Source organism: Tripterygium wilfordii, chromosome 12 (genome assembly GCF_013401445.1).
Source record: "Tripterygium wilfordii isolate XIE 37 chromosome 12, ASM1340144v1, whole genome shotgun sequence".
Lineage (NCBI taxonomy): Eukaryota > Viridiplantae > Streptophyta > Magnoliopsida > Celastrales > Celastraceae > Tripterygium > Tripterygium wilfordii.
The window spans coordinates 9617071-9637255 of NC_052243.1; the positions used below are offsets into that span (position 1 = coordinate 9617071).

Genomic DNA, 20185 nt, shown 5'->3' on the forward strand with positions numbered 1-20185 from the left:
GTCAAAGAGGTGGAGGAATAGCTGGTTTGAGACCAAACCTTGTGATACCCTGTCTAGCAAAAACAAATATGCAGTTTTTATCTTCAAGTGCAGTGTCATGTGGTGCCTTAAAAGAATTTGGTGATGAAACCTTGTTCATAGCTGCTTTGTTAAAGTGTGTTTGCCACTTGAATAGACATCTACACTGGATTTGCGTTGTCAGAGCCTTTGTAGTCTTACTTCTTGTGATGAATGACAGCTGGCAGCTCAAGTTTTTCCAATTTATACTTCTGCAAAATATCACCCACAAACTCAAGAAGTTAAATGAGATTGGCATGACAACCTATGTTTCTATTTACAAGACTATATTGGCAAATGACCTTGAAGTTGTGTTCAAGGTGATTAAAGGTGTGGATAATAGAAGCAGGATGTTCCACTACTACACGTTTAAAATATCTATACTTCGTGATGGTGCAGCTAAAGTCTTGCAGATTGTTGCTCACAAGCATTTGTATCAAGTTGATCTTATGGAGATGCAGGTTCAAATTATTTATAATGATCAAGTTAGAATGACTAATGTACTTCCATTTGATCCTGGAGGATACAAAGGCTATATTGGCGGACTTCAACACCTTGTGGACAAGGTGTTTTTGAGAGGGAGGTATTGTTACGAACCTTATGACACCATATTTGCTTGGGTCTGGTCTTGTGAGATGGGTTGGTTGATTGGCTCATGCCTTATTAGGCCTAGGAAGAGAAGTCCTAAATCAGTGTAGAAACTACACCAGAAGAATATCGAAGAAGAATTCAGACGGTGGTTGTTTGTTGCAGCTTAGAGACCGTCGATCTCGAATTCTGACGAGGTATTGTTTGGTCGAGTTACATTTGGTTGCATAACACGAGACAGATTTGGGGGCGTATAGTTAGAGGTGGAATGAGCTTTGGAGATTGTGAATCGAGTAGAGAAGCAATCAACCTTGCGTCCACAGTTCTTCTGAAGAGCTTTGGCAGCGTCGACGCCATTGAATTCAAGGCGAAGAACAAATCCACGCAGAGCAGTAGCTTTCCCTATATTGGGCGTGCGCTCACAAATTATGAATGGTTAGCAAACCGTACTTGAAACACCGAAACGACCAGACTATTCCGGTTTATTGGATTTGGTTGTTGAAATAGAGAAAAAATTTTATTTATGAAATCAAATGCCAGTTAACTTCATAAGAGTCCTCTGGCATCAAATGGTACACTCGATTTATTACATAGATCGCATGAACCATGAAAAAGAGTAAGAAGAACAGGTAGATATAGAAATGAAATAGTATCTTAAAAGGGTAGCTTATCTTGGAACACCTCCACCATGGCAACAGACGAAAGTGAGGTACTTCTCCATCACGCTGTGACACTCGGGGCACCTCATGTTCTCCGGGTTCTTTCCGGCGGAGCTCGGGAACTCAAACTTGCAGCAAGGGTTAGCGACAGCATGGATCTTAGAAAGGTGATCCTTAAAAGCGGAATCGAAGCCTCGGAGAGCCACGTTCACCTTCCATGACTCATACTCCACAAGTGTAGGCAAAAATGTTGTGCTATGGCCATTGACCAACACATTAGGCCCCTTAGCAAGCACAGCCCATCCACCCTCTTTGTCATAGCTAAGAAGCTTCTTGATTTCTCGCATCATTGGGTCATTGTCATCAGCCTTGCCTAATTGAATCTTGGAGAACAGCATGCTCTCTAGCCTTGTCCAGAAGAACCATATCATGGTCATGTCTTGCCAGCAGTAGCTCAGCTTCTCCGCTGTGATCGTTGATATGACTCGCTTGACTTGCTCCCTTTTGCTGCTCTTCCCAACATAGACCATCTCCAAAGGTATGCGCTCTGCCAGCGCAACAGTTCGAGCATTATTCGTAAACTTCCTCACCCATTCAATGTCATCTCCTCCATACAAGATTATGTATTTTCCCTCCTTAATCTGAAATCAAAAACCATAATTTATGATTAAAACTTTAGCTGATAGAACAAGGTACTGATAGAGATGTAGACTTACCCAGTTAAGTATTATTGGGTCAATGCCATCCACAAGAAGCTCAAGCCTCCATGTCTCTTCCTTCCAGAGAGCTTCTTCTCTTGGGCTGGTGAAGGGGAAGGCATTGCTGCCCCAAATCCACATCATGTGGAGTGCATTGGGGCTGGCCACTCTCCCTTGGGGGTCAAGCACAACGAGGATAGGCTTGTTCCTGAAGTGCCAAATCTCCTTGATAAACCTGATCACCGACGGCTCGATTAATAAAGGGTGCTGCACTATGTACCATTGCATTGTTGAATGCAGGGTCCCGAATTTCCTTTCCGATGAATCGTCCCAGGAGATGTCTCGTTCAACAACTGGGATCCACACAACCTCATACTGACTATCCAACCTAGCCGCGTGGTGCCTAGACTCATTGTAAATCTGTTCTAGAATCGAAAGCTCATCCTGGGATATGTCTAGTCCTGATATCAGCAATAGAACATTCTTTCTCCTTAGAACGTCCAGGCCAACCTGCACTCCATGGAAAATTCTCAAAAATTCATGCCTTGCATAGCATTAGTACCAGATAGAAAAATGAGAAATGCTGATTAAACAACATATATACATATATATATATATATTTATGGTTTTATAGACAATATAATACAAGAACATGAACAGACCCTTCTTTTAGTTGAGCCATCAATAAGTGGTAGTTTATCATCCTTGGCATATATGAGGGCTTTGAGCACTTTCATGTTGTCAATGTGGATCATATCAAACAGATTCACAAGCATTTGAAAGGATTCCACATTCCTCTTTTCGTCTGCATTGAACAACATTTATTTAATCATTCATGAGCAATCATATCCTACCATATAATTAAAATACTTTACTGACCTATGTGTTGATAGCAAATGGAAAGTTGCTTCTTAAGATGCTCATGTATGTTGTTCAGTTTGTGAGCCAAGGTGGACAGTTCCCATGCCTCTTGAGTTGATACGGTAAACCTGAAATCATTAACCACAATTAAGGAATCTAATCTTACTTCAAGAGAGATCAACATATATATAATTATTGAAATCAAAGCAAGTTTCTCATAGGAAATTCATACTCATGGCCCATGGCAGTGAGGCTGCTGATCTGGCTTGCACAAGCAACAACACTCCTTATTGTCCAATAGACAGCAGTTGGGATAAGAGCCATTGCAGTGGACAATGCTGGTACATCCGGCGTAATGTACATGTGTGGGAGCTCCTTGAACTCGATCACACACCTTGTAACATCCACCATAATCTTTATTAGATTATTGAGGGCTTCAAAGCGTGGCTTCAATGAACCAGCATGTTCTAAGATGCTAGACAAATGCTTTAAAATTGCCATTGATTTGGCAAGTTGATTGGATGAGTAAATTTGAGCAAGAAGCCAGAATTCTCCATAGTTGAGAGCAAAAGCTGCTAGGGTGAGCACCAACTTAGCATCCCATGAAAAGCTTGAGAGCATGTTGAATAGTGAGTAAGTAGTTGCATGAGCATCAGAACCACCTAAAGCCTTATAGGCAATCTGAAAAAATTCCGAATCAATTTTCAGAATGTTAATCGAACGATTGCAAAGATTGGAAATTATTTTTGTTTGTCTAATGTCACAGATCCTGCACGTAGTACCAACCTCACTGGAAATTCTGTCGATAGTATACGCCAGCGCGTCAATCATGGCATTGAAATTGGCTTGATGGGTCTTGTCCTCCATGCTTTCGACTTGTGATTTAGTTCCCTACATCACAATCATATGTTGCATTAAAGTCAGAAGAACCAAATCATAATTATGTGATGAATTTGAGATGTATGAATTAGGAGATCTCCTAATTAGTACCATAATGGTGGTGTCAACATCTAGAGTGGCACGATTGAGGATGTCCTCGACGAGTTGGAGAAGAGGTTTGACATTAACGTCTCTGCCATCAGGAACATGAGTTGCCACAATTTGCTTCATCATCACATTATCATCGGATGTTAGCATACCTCGGTCGCTCCTGAGAAGCTGCTGCTGGCTACCACCTGGGTTTGACCAAAGAGCCATAATGAAGCTATACACAGAATCAAAACTCTGGCTGTAAGAAGGCACAAGGAAGATTAATGTTGCTTTTGCTTCATGGTTGCAAATTTAGGTCTCACATTTGTAGTACCTAAAAATGGAATAAAGGCCATCTGAATCGACTTCCTTGCTTCTGTCTTAAATCAAACCTTTATATGTCTAGTTGAAGCCACCTCCTAATCATTTGACTACAGAAGTTGAGGAAAATACAATAAAATAATTGTGGACTAGATTGAGCAAAGTTTGGTTTAAGTATCTGCAGAATAAGACTGCAAGCTTGATGCCTTCTCTATCATTACAAGTGATGAAAATTGAATCTTGCATTGGTTATTATATCTTTGGATCCTGTCTCTATATCTAATACATCATTCAATCATAATACACTACCCAAATAGAATATACAGTATCACCAAATTCAAGTGATCATGGCCGTCGAAACAAAAAGGTGTCGAAACTAAGAACTTTCTTCACTTGAAATGAAGAAATAAATTTTGATTCCTTGCTTCCATATTATCATGTAAACTGGGAATCTTAACAACAAAAAGAAAAAGAAGGAACAAAGTATAGTTTGTCATGTCTGTACTGTACATTAACATTAGAAAGATAAAGAAAGGATTTGTTTTTGATATGTTTTTGTGTCAGAACCAATCAAATGGAGTATCAGTAGTCCTTTTTTTTTTGTGTAAGAACCAATCAAATTGATGCTATCCTTTGCTTCCTTAATTGATTTATTCCATTTTTTTCCTACTTGAAAAACAAGATTAAAGAAAAAGCAATAAGAAAGAAAGTTCTGATTCTTTTCTTTTATTAATATCCGGTAAATTGGGAAATCTCAACAACAAAGCCAAAAACGAAACAAAGTATATAGTTTGTGCTACTGCACACCAATATTTCACATCTAGTTGAGGAAAAGGCCAAGAGGAGTTGCAACTCCCCAATAATGGAAGTTACAACCCCATTTCACATGCACTTGTGAATGCCTTTTACACCAAGAACGAAAATAACAAAGATTAATATCTCCTAAAAAACTCTCTCTCGCACAACAACGGTTGCATTTAATTTGTGATTCAAAGGTATGTTGAATGATGTTCGTTGTGATGTATTTTAGACCATGATACATGAGATTTTAGGAAAGTTGCATGGAATTTTGTTTTTATGCACGTTGAGTATGACCATATGATCCAACATTGATGGGATCAAAGCCTATGATAGATGTATTTTGGTCAATATCTATGTTTTAGATTGAATACAATGTGTTAGAATGAAAGAAAATAGGGTATGCAAGTTTTGCTAAAATCTGAAAATTTTAAAGCATGTCAAAACCCGGAATTTTGAGGGTTAATATTTTTTTGGTTATGTTGTGCTTTCATGATTAAATTACATACTATAAAATTATGTAATTAGGGTTTTTCAACGGTATATTACACGATAAAATAGACTTGAAATAAGAGAGATATGCCCCTCGAAAATTGCTGAGTTAAGTTGAAATTCCAATGATGTTGCAGAACCCGAAACTTTAAGCTCTTATATATGGTATTTTCAAAAAAAAATAAAAAGCGAGCACACGAACAGGTCTCTCCTGTCATTCTCCTTTTCTCTTGGTTTCTCTTCTCCAGCCAGCCACTTCGGCCAGCCGTCTAGCCACCACCCATCACCAAGTTTAACCTAAACTTAGGTTGCTTCCCCTTATTTACTAAATCAAGAGATTTGAACCTCTTTCCTTGGTCTTGCTTGGGTTTGCAACAAAAGAGGATTTGACACTAAAAATCGTTTATTTTTATCCACTTGATACTTCTTCAAAGGTCTCTACACTTGGGTAAGAACCATTACCCCACTAGATATGAATTTATTTATAATTGTTAGAATAGAATTTTAGGGTTTATACAAAAATTTTGGTATTTGTTAAAATTGTTCTAGGCTTGGTTAATTAAGCTATAGTATTTTTTTTTTTTCAATAGGTTGGCTTATTGGATAGTGGCTTACCAAAAAAAATAATTAATTTCGGTGTTGGATTTTAGTTTGTGCACAAAGAGACATGGAAACCCATCCCTTCTTTGAGAACCTTTGTATGATTGTGTTGAATCATTGTAAGAATGTCATAAATTCTTAAATTCTTTTATTCCTACAATTGTTGGCTTGTTGATAAAGCCTTGTGTTGGATGGTCGTCCATGGTTAATTGTTGAATTCCATTATTTCTTGTCTTCCTCCATGGACATATTGTTGTGGCTCTAGACCCTCCTGTACTCATTATATGTATTTTACAAATGAATTTTCGTAACAAAGAATTTTACATAAAGGATTTTATTTGCATCAAATTCTTTTACTGCATTAGAAAAGGAAATTTTAAATTCATTCAAAACCGATATTTTTGCATATTTGACATCCTTATGGAGTTCAATGGATGAGGGGTTCGGGATTGATGTCGGAGCTTCGGCCTGGACAAGGTGCTACTCCTTGGAGGATCTCAAGTCTGTTGGAACACAAGATGAAATTTTTTGCTTAAATGTATTTCAAAAGTATTTATCTCAAATGAGATTTAAACAAAATATTTAATGATTTTTCCAAGTATTAAATTATTACATGATTTAATTGTAGTTGGTTTTCCTAAACCGTATTGTAAATCATTTTGGGGTACAACCTAGTCGTATTATTGTTGATAAAGTAAGTTCTTATGATGATGAACAAATTATATCATTTATAAATATTTTGAACTATATTGTAATTGTGGCTTATAATGAGCCATGTTTTGTGGACAATTATTGGTTGTATCACATTGTTTGGGGGTGGGGTATACAATCCATCACTAGTTAAGTGTCCCACTACAAGAAAAAAGCCATCGCAAAACATCAAAATTCTGTCGCTAATACTTTTTGCGATGGAATTTTTTCCATTACAAAAACAATCGTAGCAAAAATTAGTAACGGAAAATTGCGACAGATTTTTTGCGACGGCAATTAGCGATGAACTTTTAGCGACGGAATTATTTTGTAACGGCATTTGCAATGGAATATTCCATCGCTAATTAATGAATAAAAAATAAAATTTTGAATATTTACGATGGAATACTTCGTTGCTAATTTGCCACGCATTTTGCGACTGCATATTCCGTCGCAAAATATATTATTTTTTAAAATCTAATTTTTTGTGGAGCAAATTTGCCACAACTTTTGCAACGAGATTTCCGTCGCAAAATTTTTATTTTTTAAAATTTTATTTATTTAAATAAATATATTTTATTTATACAAAAATTTATTATTTATATTATTGTTCATTTTATGTTTTATAATAATGATTTTTAAAATTTGATATTATTATAGTTCAATAATAATTATCAATTTAATAATTTCATTAAAAATATATCGTCAAAATATGCAAGAAATAACATGTAATAAAAATTAATATTATACATAAGTGGTTCAGTATTTTTATGAAATCAATTACAATATATAAAGCCCAAAGATTTGAAGTGATTTTGCAGTGAGTTGCCCCTCCTTTTCATACTCTCTCGATTGGTGTTCGTTTTGTCGTGCAAGTGGACAGACAAAAAACAATATATAAAGCCCAAAGATTTGAAGTGATTTTGCAGTGAGTTGCCCCTCCTTTTCATACTCTCTCGATTGGTGTTCGTTTTGTCGTGCAAGTGGACAGACAAAATGGCATTTTCTCTGTCTTTTTTTTTTGTTTTGTGTGGTGTAATCGCGCGTGTGGTTCTATCTGAGTTTTTCTCCTTTTCTCTTTTGTTGTGCCCTCTCGATCAAAGCGTCACGCGTCTCTTTGTCTTATCTATGCGTCTGTTTGTCGTATCTCCATTTTTTTTTGCATGCGGCACCGTTTCGCATTGAGCATGTATGTTTCGTCGAAGCCCGAGTCGTTTTTGCTCTTTATCATGTGAATTCGTTGCCAAAAACGACGTCGTGCGGGACGAAGATCCCATTCATTTAGATGACATCTGTGGTTCATACATCTCTCTTACATTCGTCTATAAGCGATCAGCTCACAATTGTCAGTTCGATATTTCTTCCTTCCTTCGTTCCTTGGATTATCATTCAATTGCTGTTCTTTCCCTCAGTTCATGGCTCTCAACTAAGGTATATGTCTTCATTTCGTCTCTCTTCTCTTGTTGAGCTTTGAATGTTGGCTCCGCGGTTGTTGTTTCTTTTCCGTTACTCATTGTTTGACTCCTTTTGTTGATTACCTCAGGTTGTTCTGTGCGCAGTGAGTTGCAGAAATTCATGTTTCTTCTTTTGATGTTGGGCTCTTCTCTGCATACTTCTTTGTTGTTTACCACAAATTTAAACGTTGTTGGAGTGATTCGTCTCAAGTCATGTTTCCTCCTGCTATTGAGGTGATATAAGTAACTATTTATTTTTTCTTCAGCTCGTAGTTTTACTTCATTCTCAGCTAATGTTTTCTTCTGGGTTGATCGCTGTTGTTTCACTTCTTTTTGAAGTTGTTGAAATTCGTCTTTCATTTTTTAATGTTGGGTCTCTCTCAATGCTCTTCTTCCTCCAAGCAACGATTGATGGGTTATTGGCGTGAGCAAAAGGTGAAGACATCCAGATACTGGATTTGTTTAATTTTCACTTGCTGTTGTGTCTTGCAATTACATTTTCTAGGTTAGGGGTGATTGTGCTCTGTTGTTCTTCGTATTTATTACGTGTGAGGGTTCATTTATTTGTGCTTTGCTGTTCTTCGTCTTTTTTTATTTCTTTGCATGCTGCATTAGATCTTCCAATAAGGCTCGCCCATTATCAACATTTTCCTACCCTTTTTCCGGTTAATCTCCCTTCCTCTCTCATCTCCATTTGGCTCTTTTGTGCGCAACGAGGTCACCCACTCCCGCAATATGGCTAAGGTGTCGAAGAATCTGAGGACATCACCATTTTGCAGAGCAATAAGGTGATGACCCACTTCTGGGTTTTTTTTTGTTTGTATGATTTTCGAACTTTGTTTCTTTTCCCTTGCTTTGTTTTAGCTTCTGGTTGATTATTACTTGCAAATTTCATTGTTCATTATTTTGTTAGGAGATGTGTCATGTAATGTTGTGATGTTCATTTAGATTGTTGAATGAAAAAACAAATAAAAAGCATCTGCCCAACTGTGATGGCAACAACTTTTGGCAAAATCTGTTATTTGATTTATTTCTTCTGCCATCCATGCTTGACTGCTTTACCTGGCTCTGCCTCATTCTCAGCTTCTTTGGTTGCTACATGTTAGTTAGTTTGTCTTTCTTACTCCTCTTCCTCAAGTTGATTAATGTTTACAGATCGTCGCTTCTTAGGGTACTTTTATCTTTTTCCACATCTCTGTAGATATTATAAATCTTAATATAATATTGGCTTTCACTTATCTGATATTATGATTCTGCCTTCTAGGTTGTGAGAACGATGATCAAGGAAAGCCAAGTGAGTATAGCCTTTTCATAAAATACGGTGTAATTAACTTTTCATATGGTTATCCCATAATTTATAAATTTAACTCAATTCCCCGAGTTGTTTCAGATGGTAATAAGTACATTGGGAGCATCTACATGGTTTTTGAGTTCATGGACCATGGCTTGACCGGCCTTGGCAATTGTCCTGGACAAATATTTATTGGACAACAGATTGAGGTATTGATATTCTCTTTAGCTTTATATTAGTTATTTTAATTTTGTGTTTCTTCTAGGCTTTCTCATTTTCTCTCGGTTTGGGTATTATTAGCATCTTTGGAGAAGAGGAAGCAAAATTTTGTAGGGCTCAAAACTAGAAATGGTCAGGCACAACACTATGTTACCCTTACCCTTGATTATAAGCTTACAATTGCCTTTTCTTTCCATGTATGTCTTCATGTGCATACATTTCTTACTGCTGCATAGACCTATAATCTTCCCATGCTTACTGGTATATATTTCTGCTTTGCTTCCAATCGTGTTGTTTTTGCTATCATTGGGCTGCACCATTGTAACCTAACTCTTCCTCTACAATCTACATACTTACTTGATGCAAAAGTATGGTGAACTCTGTACATACTTTGGTTTGAAATTAATAGCAGTTTCTAAACAGTGTATATACTATACATAATTCAGTTTTTTAATAAACTCTTATTAACAATGTTTGTCTGAACTTGCTTTGGTCTGTTAAGATTTGTTCAACCGATCTGTTAGTGTTTCTCAGGTTAGTTTCATGGCTTGGGTGCTTGCAATGATTAGCAGGGGACTACATGATGTTGCTTATGTTGTTGGTTAGTTAATTTTTATTTTGATGTTTAATTTCTTTCTGATTTGGTGGAACCTACTAAGGTAGATGTAGGTCATTATGACCTTTAAATTTTATAAAATTTAAGTTATGTTTCTGATTAGGTGGTTTCTATGGGTGAAAACTTCGTTGCTTCTGTCGTTGTTTCGCATCTTTTCAGTAAGTTATTTTGCGGTGTTTCATATCTTCTAAGTAAGTTTTGTTTCGTGTCTTTTGTTATAGCAGTTTATGCCACTTTATATTTGTTCTCTCATGCCTCCTTACAGCTTTAAAGTGATTTCTTTTTGCTTTGTTCATCACTTCTTTCCACTCTTTTCTCTTTACGTTGATTATTGAAAGCTCATTAGGAAGATGAAGGCCCATGAGAACATACTTCGCTTAATTGGAAAAGAAAAATTGTGTAAAAAATTTAACAGATGTTATCAAAACTTTACACTCTATGGCATGAACTCATATTTTCTCAGGAACCAAACAGGAACTGAAATTTTTTTAGATGGTTTTGGATTCCACGACATGGTGATTGGATGCTCTGGTGCATTCGATACAACTATGCAATCTGGACCAAAGAGTGTTATGATTTAAATGACTTCAGTTTCTACTACATATTCGGGGTAGGGGTGGGATTGAGGGTGGGAGAAGTGAAACGGTATTAGTGGTTTAAAATGTCTTGGTATACTTCTCTTAGCATCTTAATATGATTCAAGCCACCATTTTTCTGTGAAGTTTCATATATTTTTAATGCAATATGATTAGATGAATTATTTTTATGCAGCATCAACAAAAGAGAAGGATGATCACTCCACTAAGTTGAAGAAGGGAAAGAAAGCTAAGTTAGGCTCTGACAGTTAGTGGAGATTCACTAAATTAATTCCTAGATCCGCTGGCTAGGTTAATAATGTTGTTTGGAGGAGATCTATCAAGGTGACGACTGACTTATTGTTTATCCATCCCTTTCCCTCATTTTATTAATGGTGCTATTCAAATCTGTAGGTCCAATTATAAGGTCAAATTTTAGTTTTCCATCAAATTATGATGGGAAGTTTGATGATGCTGCAAATGTTAAAGGTTCTTCCTTTGTTTTCTCTTTCTCTCTTAGCAATTGATTTATAATGGGGGGTTTTTAAGTTTACAAGTTCGATTGTTTGTAAACTTTGTCAGTGTTTTTTGTTTAAGCAGATATTTTCCTGTTATCAGTTTCTGTTTTTTGGTCCATGTATTTAATTCGTTTTGTGTTATTTTCAAAGGTGCAAGTTGTTTGCTTATACTTTATGTGGTGTTGAAGCGTAACTTCTTTGTAATTCTTTGGTGTTATTATATAGGTGCTTAGGTAAATCTTTTCTAATATATATACATATATTACATTTGGCCAGGAGAATGGATGTTGTTTGGGCAAAAAGTGATGTTGTGGATGGCCAAATGTGGTCGTTGTGTCCTCAGCTCTTCATTTTCCAGCTAAGTAGCCTTTGCCAAGTTCAGCATATGTAGACAAAAAAAAGTACTTTTTTCTTTTCTTTTTTTTTTTGTTTTCTTCCATGTCCATGTGCGTGGAATGGTCACCTCAAACATGCACGAGTCTATCACTAAATTCATGTATTGTTGGTTTTATTTGAATGAATTAAACGGGGAGGACGATGAACATAAATTGAGCTTAGAAATCAAATTCATATGCTTTCTTATTATAGTAGTAAAAATGATATTGGTTTTTCACTGGGATGTTTGGTAATGGTGCTTTTTTTTTATAAAAACATAGAGAATCCAAGTTTCTATTAAGTACTTGACAAATTTATAAGTGAAGCTACTCGGGTTAAGTGTAAGTTTTTAACCCAGTGTCATGCTTTTTTAAGCTGCAAACTATTCTTACAATGTCTTCGTTTTGATAGATTATTCCCTTTATCAAATTCCTTAAAATTTTGAGATAGATGTTGACATGGCAATAACTCTTAGTTGTGCAAGGGATTGCAGCATTGCAACCCCATTTTGACTCTGCAACAGGAATGACCTGCTTTTTGACAAGTAAATAAATACAATTCAAAACAATAGTATAATACTCAATGAGTCAAGAACCACAAAAAACCTTCCAAGAAATGAAATCCCTTCTCTACCCCGAACATCAGTTAATACAGTACCTAACCTGTCGAAAAAAGACGGATATAAAAACAGAACTGCCAACATAAGCAAAAACACAATTAAAAAAAAAAACTGATGTCAGCCCATTACCTCAACACTAAAACTGAGTTCAGGTCAATCAAAACTTTATTTTCTTTGTAAAACAACACCCCACTAACTTTTTCCTCCATAATCGAGTTCTTTGGTAGGGAAAAAAACCCACAGGCCCATTGCCCCAACAATTAAAATGGGTTCAGGCCCACCAAAACTTTGGTTCCTTGGTTAAACAACAGCCCAGTAAAATTTTCATCCGTATTCATCTTCATTAGTTTTACATGCACACTCGATAAGCGAGTTGTTGATGTCTTTCAAGTATCTCCGTTCTCTATTTAGCAACTTGCGTCAATCAAATACGTCCCGCATCCTACGATGTATGATTCCCCAAAACACCTCCCCAATTGCAACTCCCGCGACAACATCCCTAAAATGCATCTACCCACCTCTCCGCCGCAAAGCGCAAGAATGACACTAGTACCATCTAATCTTCATCAGAAATATGTCTATGTCAAGCATGATCATCTTCAGGGTTGTTTCTGGGGGATCGCATATGCATTTGAGAAAATAATTGCTACACCATCCGCTCTTGATCCTACATCTATTGCCGCAAGTCACCGACCTCGTCCAATAACTCAAAGTTCATCCGAGCGATGCGCTCCTCTAACTCTTGCTCCAACTCCGCCTGAGTATACAATATAGAATGTCCACTAGAGCAAGATGAAGAACTAGGCATAAAGCTTGCCTCAGATCCAAGCCCGTAGAAGTGATTTTTCTTATTCTTCCCACCAGTCGCCGTAAGGAATAAAGGATCCTCGTCCAACGGCTCAAAAGGTGACTCATTGGTGGAGGAGACTGATCGCTGTGTCAGAATGTCGTCCTTTAGCTTGTTAAATTTTTCCTGCAAAAGAAGATACTAATGCTCATGAATACTGGTAAGAATAAAACAAGCAACAACACAATATATTGAAGGAAAAAAAGAGAAAAAATACATCAACAAACTTTTGAACTAAGCTAACATAAATATATCAACAAACTTTCTCTTGAATTCTTATCAACTTTTACCTGCCACAACCAATATATTTCATAGTATATTTAACAGAGTAATCATATAAGAATATAGTTTCTTATATTTAACAGAGTCATAACTATTATGTCTTATATGCATTATATGATTTTTGATTGTTATCAACTTTTACCTTAATTCAAATATAAATTTAAATACTTACAATTGTAGTTGTTGCTCGTCCATTGACTAACTGTTGCGTACTCTTTTTTTCGATGAGTGCTAACAAACACCTCTGCTTACTGGGATCCCGGCCAAGTTCCACCTTCTACAATTAAAATTACAAAAGACATATGATATTTAATTTTTAAACAAGATAAAAATTGACATTGTTAAATTTACTCAAAATTTACCATTCTCTTACGATACTCCGTGTGAGAAATAGAGCCACCAGTGTGAGAACAGCTATCCTCATATGCTCGATTTTTCTTCCCCTCTTCCCTTTTCTTCTTGTACTCTAGTTCATTGCAAATACATTGAAGTTCAAAAAAGACTGTAGTGGGGATCCAGACAGCTTTGGTGGGGTTTTCTCATGCCCTATGCATCATGCCCCGAAATAATTCTCCACTCTTCTTATTCCACAGTTTCTTTATTGCAACTTCATGAGGAGAAGGGTCCCATATAAATTTGCTCTGCAAGATAAGTAAAAGTTAACATTGTGGAGCATTGGTGAAAAAATTCATTAAAGGAGAACACTTTCAATTTATATTTTATACTTACCTTGAACTCCTTAAGTAACATTCTTTTTCCTCGGGAGTAAAATCACTCCATTGTGTCATGGCTTGTTCATACTTGGTCTTTATGATCTCGTTTATCTTCCGAGTAACATCAAAAGGATCAAAACTATGAATTAACAAATGAGAACATATTAGTGACATAAATGCTTTTGTAATAAATGTATACTAAAATAAGAGTAATGAAAAATGTACGTACAGAGCAATCAAAGCAGGTCGTATCAAGATAAGGCTATTTTGAGGAGGCACAACCCCAATATTCTGGGAAGAAGAGCCACTAGCACCCTATGTGTCCAGTGGTGGGCCCAGCGTGCTGGGTGCATATGGGATAGGAGGGATAGGTGGAGGTGAAACCCCTGTCAACATATCAGCAGTGAAGTGACTAGGAGATGATAAAGTAAGATGATATTGACTGGTTGGTTCAATAGAATTCATTGAGGAGGGAGAGGAGGCTATGACACTAGGGTGTGAATATGCCACATTCCTTATGATGGGTCTGCCACGGCGAGAGACACGACCTCGATCAGATGTAGTATGATCACGGTCAGTCGACTGATCTCTAGCCATCTTCTAGTAATGAAAGCTAAACAATAGTTTAGTTATGCAAATTACACTATATCTTAAAGGCAACTAGGATTCACAACAGTATATTCACGAAAAAGTAGCATAATCATATATTCACAAAAGGTGTTTCAGGAACATATATATATATATAGTTCTTCCATATATAATCAAAAATATAGGTAGATGAAGAAAACAAGTCTCAGTAATGTCTTAGCGCTTTCCCAAGAAAAATTCATATGAGAAGAAAAAGAAGAACAAATACCTTTGTTTTGCTTTAATGAATTTCAAATCAAAACAATGAACCAGTAATCTTGAAATCAATGTAAAAAAACAACAGTTGAAAATAGCTATTCAAATTAATCAAATTCGCTAAACAATATAGTATAACTCACTTTGAAGGAGAGAATGGCTCTATGCAAATGATCCTTCTGTAATATTAACTCTTTATTGTCTTGGGCAAATCAACGTATGTAGGTGAGAGAGAGAGAGGGCAAGTGCAAAAGAAGGGTCAAGGAACTTGATTTGAAGGTGGGGAAAAAAAGAATAATATAAGCAGAATCAAGTTAAGGATAATAAGCAGAAGCACGTTAGCAGTTACTAGTAATTCATTTTCATTAGGGCATATAATGTATTAACCCCAACAATTAGTTGGATAATGTAGAAATGGATGAGGAATTAAGACTTGTACTTTGTGCCTATGTGAGAATAGATCAACCATCTTAATTCTATTTGAGGTGCAATAAGGAAAACAATTATGTTTCATGAGATGATGAATGAAAGTGTACCTGAGCATAAGTTTTGAAACAGACCCACTATTGGAGGTATCTAATCGTGCCTTCTTATACCTATTAATTATAGCTTTAACACTGTAGGAATTGAATCAAGTGAGATAAATATGTAAGGGGCAACTGAGGTAGCCCTCCCTAAAAGTGCCCTAAAATAGAAAAGAGTTTAAACAAGAATCATTTGTACACAAACATATAACAAAAAGCATCACAAACGTCTACAATCAGACCTAAAAGTGGACATGATGCGAGTGTTGGACCAATCAGACCTAATCTATACAATACCAACCAGGAAAAACAAGCACACATCCACAATTTTAATTGACCCAGGTAAATTAATGAAAAATTGAAGAGTAAATTAATGAAAACTTGAAGAAATAACAGTGCAATATAGGAGTGCGAGAGACGCGAGCACGTACAGTGGTGGTGAACATGAGTGTGTTGTTCATACAAATAGAGAGCACATACCAGAGACGAGAGATATACCAGTGGCAAAGATACGAGTGCGAGAGACGAGTGCGAGATCGTCTTCAGTGCGAGAGACGGAATGAATAAGGGTTTTGCAATTTGGGTATTGAAAATTTGTGTGGGTAATATTGCGGGTATTTACACTCTTACTTTCAAATTTCAAAACTGATATTGTTTGAGCGGGTAATATTAAAATTATTTGATATATATTAAATAATTATAATATATATACAATATATCTTATATACGCAATCATTCATTTAAACCATCTTAAAATTGACGGGGAGTTCATACAATTAATAAAAGTCTAATATTCATCAAATAAATAAACACATTGTTAATCATCTTCTAGCTCTTCCTCTCTCTTAGAATCATCAAATTCTGATTCTTCTTCTTCATCATCATCATCAGTCTTTTCCTCAATCATTTGCATTAGAGAATCGGAATCCACTTCATCAGGTTCAGCTTCATTGTCGACAAGAGACTCTATTTGATCAATATCTCCTCTAACTTGAGAAATTATGACTTCATCGTCTTGAATGGCATCATCCATTTGCTTCAATTGTGTAGTAATTGTGTGCCTCACTTTCGTCTTAATCACAGCTCACCAATCTTGTCGATCACGTATCCCTTCTGGATAAGGAGCAAAGTATACTTGCTCCGCTTGTGTGCAATTATAAATGGATCAAACTTTTTGTACATCCCTCTACATTTCACATCGACAATCCCATACTGCTTATGTATTCGCGTACCTCGAAAACAATTTTTTTTGGTAGCCCAAGGAAATCCAATTGAACAATCTCTTTCAGTTTTCCGTAGTAGTCATATTCTGACTGTCCATAATCAGTTCCCCGTATGCATACATCGCTATTGGTAGTTGACTTGCCTTCACTTCTGGCATCAGTTTCAAATTTGTATCTATTGACATAATATGTATTCCATAGCTCAACCCTCTTTAATGGTCCTTTAGACACGTCTCGTATGAGTTTATCGGTAATCATGTTTTGTGGGTCATAAACCTTAAACATAAAAGGGATAAGTTAATTTATAATATATTAGTCCAGCGAAATAAAATAGTGTCTTGTAACGACAAATGATAGATACTTACATACTGTATAAACTATGATGCAAAACTTTTCTCAATTTCATAGTCAATTTAGTCGTCTGATAATGTAGGGGCTGATGCTCGCACGAAACCTATAAACAGGCTGCAAAACATATATAAAATTCACATCAATCATTCGCTTAAATTAACATCACTTTATAATTCCAATATAATTTAGTAGTAGCTTACTTTATAAACGGCTGGACAATATCACAATTCAAAAACACGTATAATGTTACTGCATCATATTCTTTATTAGTGAGGTAACGCCTACTAGCCTCACCAACAAGACGACCAGGTTGATTGAAAATTGAAATGGTAGGGAATTTCGTGTTGAAAGTACCATCGTTATCATTTCGAGGTACTCTAGTTCGTCGAGTGTTCACATGTGGTTCAAAATAATACAAAGCAAATGTTTATGTCTCTTCGACGATATATGCTTCACAAATACATCCTTCTACACGAGATTTATTGTTAACCTTCTTTTTGAGGAAGTGAAGGAGCCTATAACAAAAGTCAATCGAACACAAAATTAATTCAAGTGACATATACATAATAACATGACAAATCATATAATATAAATAAAAATACCTTTCAAAAGGATACATCCATCTGTATTGTATAGGCCCAGCTATCATTGCTTCAAATGGTAAATGTATCAGGAGATGTTCCATAGAATCAAAGAAAGATGGGGGAAATATACACTCCAATTTACAAAGGATCACAGGAATATTTGTCTCCATGACGATCAATTGATCCTCGCGCAATGTAGTTGAACATATATCTCTACAAAAGTGACTCAACTCAATAATGCAGCCCAAATGGGCTCCAACAATGCCCTAAATGCAATTGGAAGAAGTTGCTCCATGAAAACATGACAGTAACGACTTTTCATCCCCAACAGCTTTCATTCTCTCATGTCTACACACCTGCCGAGGTTGGAGGCATAACCATCTGTCTCTATCGATCAATCTAAAATAGACGAGAAGGGCAGGTAGGTTTTGGTCTCTGTTTGGTCATGTTTATTTGGTCTCTATTTAGCTATGTTTAAAAAATCAGATAATCAAAAAATTTGTTGATCTGAAATCGAAGTCGTCTCTATTGAAACCTTTGTCATTCTCTGTTGAAGTAAGATGCTGCAACTTGTTCTCTATTTGGACTCTTATTATAATATAAGGGATATTATTAAAAAAAGAAAGAGTTAAAATAGAGTGTCCAAAACGTGTCATAGTGTGTTAGTTATGTGTCCATTAATATAAAAAAAAAAAATAATCGAATACTCTAAATCATGTATCCCAAATGTATTTTACACGTGTCGAAGAGTATCTGTGTCCGACATTGACACTCGGCACAAAAAAGAGTGTCCGTGCTACTTAGGTTGGGACAATTGAGGATTATTGTGTGGTGTTATTCGGGGTGGGGTGTATAACCCACCACCGATTAGGTGTCTGGATATTCTAATTGTTTGGGAGTACACTTTCCTTAAATGAATCATTGTGCGTGATTGGACCTTGTGTGTACACCCATACAATTATTCGATGTGGCTCAATTGATCCTAGTTGTTTAATATATATATATTTATTTATTTATATGTTATCACATGCATTTACTTAATTCACTTATGTTGTTGTTGTATCTCATGTATTATTATGTTGTGGAATATCATAGATTATAATTATCTTGTAGGGTTCGAATCTAGTATTGTTTCTTCTTGTATTCGTACGCTACTGAGCATTCACTCATCCTTTCTTCTTTTCTCTCGAGGTCAAGAGAATATGGATGATTAACTATCGGAGGCGTGACATTGCAGTGTAACCAATCTACTTTTCCTTGTCATTTATCTAAGATTGTTAAATGTATGTTATTATTTGAATGATGTCATGACTCAATCGCTATAGACTCAAGCCCTTTTGTTGTTCTGCTGCAATGTTGACGAACGAGATCTTTTGTACTCTAGTTATGTTGGTTGGATTACCGAAAGTTTTAAGCCATTTGAGTCCTTCTTAGGATGGTATTTATTGTTGTGCAATTGGCGATCATTGTTCTACAATGTTGTACTCGTAGTTGTAGAATCCCATTTTGGTTCGGCCCGAGCATTAGCCATCTGAGCAGGAGTGGTATTCTTGAGGGTGTTTGTTCAGAAATTTTTAAGTCGTACGAGGCATCTTGTACAAGTAAGCCCTTACCCCCGATTGCAAAACTAGCAGCTTAAAAACTCATACTCATATGAGTAATGTGGAACAGAGACAAGAAAAATTTCATTGATTAAAAATTACAAAAAATTCAAAATAAGATTACAAATGTACCTTATGCAAAATTTATTGTATGAAATTCCTTGACAACACAAGTTAAGTTTTTGCCTTTCTGGGCTGGATAAATGTGGCATCTAAAAAAAATCGACAAACACGGACTCCTAACATAATGGCCATCTGGGGGGTCCTTCAGGCCCTCTCTCCGGAGTCTAATTCCCCCTCGAATTGAAAGAGAAAATTTGAGGGGAGAGATAGTGGCATCAGGCTCCACCATAAGGTCTAGACTTCACTGTTAGGTTAGAAGTACTGGATTGCCATTTAGGTAGGGAATTAGAAGGACTAGATTAACATATGGGAACGAGTAAAGTCTCTAACAACACTACATGGCCAAAGTCAATCTCTCTGATGAAATCCTCTGCAAAAAAATAAACGGTCTCTCTCGTCTCCCAACTTCTCTTCTCGTCCGGGTGTTTTGAGCGATTTAGGTAAACAGACTAGAACCTTCTCCTTTTATAGATCAATTGGCGTTAATCCATATTAAGCTAAACGAAGGGTCATCATCAAAACCTGGACATTTGGAAAATTGAGAAGATGCCTTTTTGCCTTCTCCGCAATCCTAGAGAGGAGAATATTTGAATAAGGCTAAGAAAGATGATAATGCCCTTTGATGATCCCCTGATTGAACTAATCCATCAAGCCCAAGCTTCTTGACGACGTCAGGCCCATTGTCTATGTCCTG

At 36.3% G+C, this 20185-nt stretch overlaps 1 protein-coding gene across 1 annotated transcript; it reads right to left on the minus strand.

Moving 5' to 3' along the window:
- Positions 1–1143: 1143 nt before the first annotated feature.
- On the minus strand, positions 1144–4113 carry LOC120010635 (protein SIEVE ELEMENT OCCLUSION B). Its single transcript, XM_038861427.1, has 7 exons — positions 3854–4113; positions 3650–3754; positions 3096–3544; positions 2882–2991; positions 2665–2807; positions 2021–2512; positions 1144–1945 (listed from the first exon to the last, which is right to left on the minus strand). The coding sequence occupies exons 1-7, from the start codon at positions 4058–4060 to the stop codon at positions 1313–1315; spliced, it is 2139 nt and encodes a 712-aa protein (XP_038717355.1). The 5' UTR covers positions 4061–4113; the 3' UTR covers positions 1144–1312.
- Between the last annotated feature and the right edge of the window lie 16072 nt (positions 4114–20185).